At 64.9% G+C, this 7,017-nt stretch overlaps 2 protein-coding genes across 2 annotated transcripts; both read left to right on the top strand.

Annotated features, from left to right (window-relative positions):
• The first annotated feature begins 363 nt into the window (after positions 1-363).
• SEPT5 (septin 5) lies at positions 364-5,454 on the top strand. Its single transcript, XM_006099544.3, has 11 exons — positions 364-669; positions 1,348-1,444; positions 1,552-1,638; positions 1,912-2,035; positions 2,143-2,277; positions 2,404-2,521; positions 2,655-2,756; positions 3,694-3,790; positions 3,877-4,012; positions 4,247-4,349; positions 4,470-5,454. Exons 1-11 carry the CDS (start codon positions 589-591, stop codon positions 4,524-4,526), a joined length of 1,137 nt encoding a protein of 378 aa, XP_006099606.1. The 5' UTR covers positions 364-588; the 3' UTR covers positions 4,527-5,454.
• Positions 5,455-5,652: 198 nt separating this feature from the next.
• Positions 5,653-6,750, top strand: GP1BB (glycoprotein Ib platelet beta subunit). The gene is given in 3 exon segments (XM_006099545.3): positions 5,653-5,728; positions 6,015-6,424; positions 6,426-6,750. Coding segments are annotated over 3 exon segments (609 nt in total). The 5' UTR covers positions 5,653-5,718; the 3' UTR covers positions 6,615-6,750.
• The last annotated feature ends 267 nt before the right edge of the window (positions 6,751-7,017 follow it).

The following is a 7,017-nucleotide window of genomic DNA, read 5'->3' on the forward strand; positions in this document are numbered from 1 at the left end:
AACATCATATACTTCACTTTCTATTGGGTGGCGAGGCAATGGCGCCTGCAGCCTCCCCTTGTCGACTGTCAAGTGCCCCCGGGTGGGGCCCGGGATTTCATATTCCCAACACACGAACTCCCCTCTTTTATGCCGCAGTCTGTGCGCGTGGCCTGAGGCCGCGAGTCCGACAGCTGGATTTCTTGACAGCACTGTGTGCCCCAATGACCCCTCGATGCAGCTGTCGGTGGCTGCGCCCCGCGGCCCCAATTTCCCAGGCGACCGTTTCCCGGCGACGGCGGGCGAGACGACTCCGCGCAGCCCCGCCTCCGGTTCGCGTGCGGAGCGGGGCCGGCGGTGGCGACGCCGCGCGTCTCGGGGCGGGTCCGCAGAGGCAGGGGGATGGCTCGCGCGGCCTCCGGGGTCGGCGGCACCCCGGGTGGGCCACGTCTGGTTTCCCGGCCTCGGTCCCTGTGTCCCTGAAACGGGACGGAGAGAGCAGGGCTTCGAGGCACGACCGCGTTTGAGTCCCCCGAGAATTTCGGGCCCGTGTCGGCCTGACCCGGTTTGGGGGTCCGAAGGCGCCCGCGGGGCCCGGGGGTCGCTGTGATGGATTCCCTGGCGGCGCCCCAGGACCGCCTGGTGGAGCAGCTGCTGTCGCCGCGGACCCAGGCGCAGAGGCGGCTCAAGGTGTGTGGGGCGGGGAGTGGAATGTGGGTCAGTGTCCGGGGCTCCCCGGGGCGCGACGGGCCGGCACGGGGTCAGGTCCACAGGTGGTGGGCGCGGACCCGCGGGGGCGGGGCGGCTGGGCGCCGGGATCTATAAATAGCCCCGCTCCAGCGCCGCTGCAGCCGCCACCCCCGCGGCTGGATCCGGGCCACGGGGCCGCCCACCCCCTGGTACACTCGCGAGGGGTGAGTATTGAGGCCGGGCTCCTCCTGCCCCTGAAGGGCCTGGGCATGTCCCAAGGGTCTCAGTGTCGGTGCCCTCTGTCCACCACTCAAGGGAGGACACTGCCTGTGTCCGCTGTGGCCAGACCTCTGTTCCCTACACACACACACACACACGCACACGCACACGCACACGCACACGCACACGCAGACACACACACACACACACACACAGTCTTGGGACCCTGCAAAGCCCCTCTTTGAGGCTGGGACAAAGGTGCCTTCTCCAGCCACCCCCCGACCTGCCTTCCCACCTCCTGGCCTTTGCCCACAGGCCTCACCCCTTTCTGCCATTGAAATGCCCCACTCTGGGGGCTCTGTCCTCTGCTGCCTCCTTGCCCGAGCCGGGATGGGGGACGGCATGGGGCTGCCCAGGAGCCCCAGGGTACCCCTGACCTGCCCTGCCCCTGCCCCCCAGGATATTGACAAGCAGTACGTGGGCTTCGCCACGCTGCCTAACCAGGTGCACCGGAAGTCGGTGAAGAAGGGCTTCGATTTCACGCTCATGGTGGCTGGTGAGTGGGCCAGGCTCCCCGGTGGGGTGGCTGGGGCCACCGGCTGGCCAGGTTCTGTTGTGGGGCCCTCCGACCTCATCCGACTCCTTCCCTGTATCTGTGGGCAGGTGAATCGGGCCTGGGGAAGTCCACACTGGTCCACAGCCTCTTCCTGACCGACCTGTACAAGGACCGGAAGCTTCTCAGTGCTGAGGGTGAGTGAACCCCGAGCTGTCGGGGCACTGGTCACCATCCCCTCCTGTGTGATGACCCCTCAAGGGGTGCCCTTCCAGGTCCATCCCCCCTCCTCCCTCCCCACAGCATGGGGCTTCTGTTCAGGGTCCTGCAGGAGTGGCCTGAACCACAGCAGGGCCCTGTGGCTGGGGCCAAAACACTAGGAAGGAATGAGAACAGCATCCTGGCTGCCCAGGGGGAGGGGGAGGCCCTGTCAGTGAGGCACCTCCCAGCTGTGTCTGTCTCCCCCGCAGAGCGCATCAGCCAGACGGTAGAGATCCTGAAGCATACGGTGGACATTGAGGAGAAGGGCGTCAAGCTGAAGCTCACCATTGTGGACACGCCGGGCTTTGGGGATGCAGTGAACAACTCTGAGTGGTGAGGCAGGCCTGGCGGGGGGGCAGGACCTGCCCAGCTGACCCAGCCTCCCCCTGTGCCAGCAGGCTGGCCTCACAGCCCGGCCTCACGCACCCTCTTGCCCGCAGCTGGAAGCCCATTACCGACTACGTGGACCAGCAGTTTGAGCAGTATTTCCGCGACGAGAGCGGCCTCAACCGCAAGAACATCCAAGACAACCGGGTGCATTGCTGCCTGTACTTCATCTCTCCGTTTGGGCACGGGTGCGTGACTGTCCTGAGGCCAGGGGCCGCCTGCCTCCACAGCCATTCCTCCCTGAGCCCTGCCCCCCCCTCCCTGCCCCACCATGACCCCAGCAGCCCCTCACCACCCTGGCTGCTCCCTTGCAGGCTGCGGCCGGTGGACGTGGGTTTCATGAAGGCTCTGCATGAGAAGGTGAACATCGTGCCCCTCATTGCCAAAGCTGACTGTCTGGTCCCCTGTGAGATCCGGAAGCTGAAGGAGCGGGTGAGCATACGTGGCAGTGGGTCTGGCCCAGGACTTGGTTCCAAGAGCACCAGGTGTGCCGACCCCAGACATCAACACACCGGGCCCAGGGGACCTTGCCAGCCCTGAAGCTGACAGCCTTGCCCCACTGCAGATCCGGGAAGAGATCGACAAGTTCGGGATCCACGTGTATCAGTTCCCTGAGTGTGACTCAGACGAGGACGAGGACTTCAAGCAGCAGGACCGGGAACTGAAAGTGAGTATGCCGTCCAGGGGGCGGGGAGGGAGCAAAAGTCCAGTTCACATGGCGCCTGGAGGAGGCCGGGTGCCCAGCTCCCACGTGGGGGTTGCAACAGAGGTCTGTAGCCTGGGCAGTAGAGTCTCTTCGCCTAGCCTGAGAGGACGAGGGGCACCCATGTTCCTGCCTGCCCACAGGCACAGCTTCTGGCCAGGCCCCCACCCTAACCCTGCTCCTTGGTCTCCTCGTGAATCCCCAGCCACTGGTTGTGTGTGCACTGGCTCCCAGAATTCTGTGCAACAGAGGATGGGGTGGCTTTGAGTGCCCCTGCACCTGGAGTGGTTATGACCAAGCTCAAACTGGGGACACGTGGTCACAGGGCCAGGAGCAGGGTTGGGCAGGGATATCACTGGAGGCATAAACTCAGTTATAGGCCCTAGGACAGTGGTTCTCAACCTTCCTAATGCCGAGACCCTTTAATACAGTTCCTCATGTTGTGGTGACCCCCAATTTCATTGTTACAAATTGAACATAGTTAAAGCACAGTGATTAATCACAAAAACAATATGTAATTAAATATGTGTTTTCTGATGGTCTTAGGCAACCCCTGTGAAAGCGTCGTTCAACCCCCAAAGGGGTCGCGACCCACAGGTTGAGAACTGCTGCCCTAGGACAAGCATGTCAAACTCGTGGCCGACAGACCGCATGCCTCATTTAAGTAAACGCCGGCCGCGAGTTTGACATGCTTGCACCTAGGATGTAGGCTGCACCAGCTCTGGCCTCAGCCAGCAGCAGGGAGGCTGGGGGGTGAGAGGGGTTTCCACTAGGATCGCTTTGGGGAGAGGTCACTGATGGTGATGCTGGGGGAGCTGACCAGGCGCTGAGTGCCCAAGCCCCTCTCCAACCACTAACCCATCCTGATTGGGCGTGAGCCCTCGCACCTGCCCCTCCGCAGGAGAGTGCACCCTTCGCGGTAATCGGCAGCAACACGGTGGTGGAGGCCAAGGGGCAGCGAGTCCGGGGGCGACTGTACCCCTGGGGGATCGTGGAGGGTGAGTCCAGGCATCGGGCACAGCCTGCTGGGTGGGAAGGCTGACCCTGGCTGGCGCCCCACCCACTGCGCGCTCCCGCCCCACAGTGGAGAACCAGGCGCACTGCGACTTCGTGAAGCTGAGAAACATGCTCATCCGCACACACATGCATGACCTCAAGGACGTGACGTGCGACGTGCACTACGAGAACTACCGCGCACACTGCATCCAGCAGATGACCAGGTGCGCCATCCCCCACACCCGGGCGTGCACCTCCTGGCCTCAGACGCACCTCCATAACCAAGTTGTCCTGGCTGCCCACCCAGACTTGAACCCTGCCCCAGCCCCCAGATCGGCTCCCCAGCACCTTGCCTCCCCAGCCCAGCCCAGAGGTGTGGGAGCTCAGGAGGGCAGCCTTGGTAGTGGTGAGGTTGGCTGAACCTCCCAGCAGCACTGTTCCTCTTGTCCACCCTGCAGCAAACTAACCCAGGACAACCGCATGGAGAGCCCCATCCCCATCCTGCCACTGCCCACCCCCGACGCTGAGACGGAGAAGCTTATCAGGATGAAGGATGAGGAGGTTGGTGAGGCCTGGAGCAGGGGCGGGGGTGGGAGGAAAGGCCAGCGGCTGGGGACTGAGCCAGGACCCTCCCATCTCATTTCTCACCCCACCTTCCGGGGTTCCTGCCCCACTTCCCAGCTGAGGCGCATGCAGGAGATGCTGCAGAAGATGAAGCAGCAAATGCAGGACCAGTGACCCCTCCCCAGCCCTACGTTGCCATGGATATACTGCCAGTTTCTGGACTGGCCCTTTCCACTCCTGGACCCCGACTGGCCTGGATTCGACCCTGGATTCATCTGGACCTCTGACAGGCCTGGAAGCAACCCCAATCCCAGAGTGGCCTAGACCCAGACTGTTCCCGACCTGACCCAGAGACGTGGGGTCACAACCCCAGCCATCCCTAATTTATTCTCAGCATCAGCCCCTCCCCTCACTTGTATCTGTTTCCATGGGGCCTGGGCAATGGCCCCCACTCTGGCCTTGGAGGAGCAGGAGCTGGTTGGGCTGTGACTTTTGAGAACCCCCCATCCCCCACCCCCATCTCAGAAGGTCACGGCCCTCAGACTCCAGGCCCTACTCAGGCAGAAGAGGGGAGCAGATCCCCAGGGTCTCGGACCTATTCCCCCACCCAGTGTCACCGCACAGACTTGGGAGCTGTGTCCCCCTGCTCCCGTGGGCCGCCCAGCACATGCTGAGACCTCACTTGGTGTGGATGCGGCCAGGTCCTCTCTTCCCTCCTCACCCAGGAGCTCAGCAGGCAGATGGAGCACCCTAGGCACTTAGGGTCCCTCCAGGCCTAAGGAGGCCAGGATGGAGCGAGGGGTTGGGATGCAGTGATAGCCCGTGCCCCTCCCCCACAGCTGTGGTTTGGGGAGGGCTCCAGGAGCAGTGGGCTGTGGGCCGTCCCCTGGCAACCCCATGCCTAGACTGCTGTTCCCTGCCTGTGGCTGGGGTTCCTTCTCCCCAGCATCATTGTTGCCCTGGGTTCCCCAGCCCTTGGCCCCGTCCACCATCCCCCCCCCCCCCCCACCCGCATGAACCCGTTCCCCAAGCCCCATTCTCCAGTTTTGTTAAGTTGTGAATGCCCTCCTGTCCTGGTGACGGGAGAACAATGTTGGTGAACGTTGCTGCGGGTGTCCGAGTGCTCCTTTTGCCCCCGGGGCCGAGTGGGGGCGGAAGTTCGGGCGGCGCTGGCCCCCGGCGATAGCGCTCTATCAGCAGCCCGCTGCGCCTGCGGAGGCAGCCTGGGGTTATTTCTGGCGGGGCAGCTGTGCTGTGGTCGGTGTACCGGGAGCGCCGGGGCCTGGCAGGGACGTGGCGGCCTTATCTCCCGGTTCTCGGGCAAACGCCTCCACTCCAGAGCGAGCCGGGCCGCCATCCTCTCGCCATGGGCTCTGGTGAGTCTGATGGCCGGGCCGGGCCACACGCTGAGCAGAGTCGGATTGGGAGACCCTCCACTCGTTTTGGCTGCAGTGGGGGGAGATTGGGGTCAGACTTGGAGGAAACTTGCAGCCAGTGCACGGGGTGGTCGCGGGGGCGAGGCTTGCGAGCGCTGGGGGAGCGCGGGTCTCCGGGGCTGGAGGTCGGGCCGGCGCTCTGGGTGCCGAGGGACCCACCCCGTTGCCCAGCAAGCCATCCAGTTGCCAGCAAGCCACCCGGCTCACCGCGGCGCTTCCTTTCCAGGGCCGCGCGGGGCGCTGAGCCTAGTGCTCCTGCTGCTCGCGCCGCTGAGCCGCCCGGCCGCGGGCTGCCCCGCGCCGTGTCGCTGCGCCGGGACACGCGTGGACTGCGGGCGCCGCGGGCTGACGTGGGCCTCGCTGCCGGCCGCCTTCCCACCGGACACAACCGAGCTGGTGCTGACGGGCAACAACCTGACGGCGCTGCCGCTGGGGCTGCTGGACCGGCTGCCCGTGCTGCGCGCGGCGCACCTGAGCGCCAATCCCTGGCGCTGCGACTGCCGCCTGGTGCCGCTGCGCGCCTGGCTGGCCGGCCGCCCCGAGCGCACGCTCTACCGGGACCTGCGCTGCGCCGCGCCCCCGGCGCTGCGGGGCCGCCTGCTGCCCTACCTGAACGAAGAAGAACTGCGCGCCGCCTTGCTCGCCCGGCGCGCTCTGCTGGGGGGCGCTGGCGGCGCAGCTGGTGCTGCTGGTTCTCGGGCTGCTGCACGCGCTGCTGCTGGCGCTGCTGCTGCGCCGCCTGCGAAGGCTGCGCGCCCGCGCCGTACACCGCCTGTCGCTGAACGCCCTGCTCATGGCGGAGCCGGCCGGTGACAGCGATTCCTAGGAGAAACGGACCGGCGCTGAGCGAGGTGGGCCTGCCAATTGGACAGGACCCTGCCCCACAGCCCTCGCCCTAACCGGGAGCCACTCTCCTCCAGCCAGGCTTCATCTTCCAGCCCCGCCCGTCTGCAGGCCCTGGTCCACCGCTAAGCCCTGGGGACCAACTGCAGCCCAGACGCTGCGGAGTCCCTCACGCCAAACTCCAGTGCAGAATAAACCCTAACCCTTCTCCCGATCTGATCCGTCTCTACACCCACAGCCTGGGATCCTCTTCCCAAAACCACACAAAAAGCTCCAAGAAGCAGTTCAAGGGGACACTCACCTCCCTACACCCCAAATAACCTCCAGAAATGCGGTCAGTGAGTAAACTCTCCCCAGCCACTGACTCTCACAGAAGTTCAAGTGGG

Source organism: Myotis lucifugus, unplaced genomic scaffold (genome assembly GCF_000147115.1).
Source record: "Myotis lucifugus unplaced genomic scaffold, Myoluc2.0 scaffold_276, whole genome shotgun sequence".
NCBI classification, from domain to species: Eukaryota; Metazoa; Chordata; class Mammalia; order Chiroptera; family Vespertilionidae; genus Myotis; species Myotis lucifugus.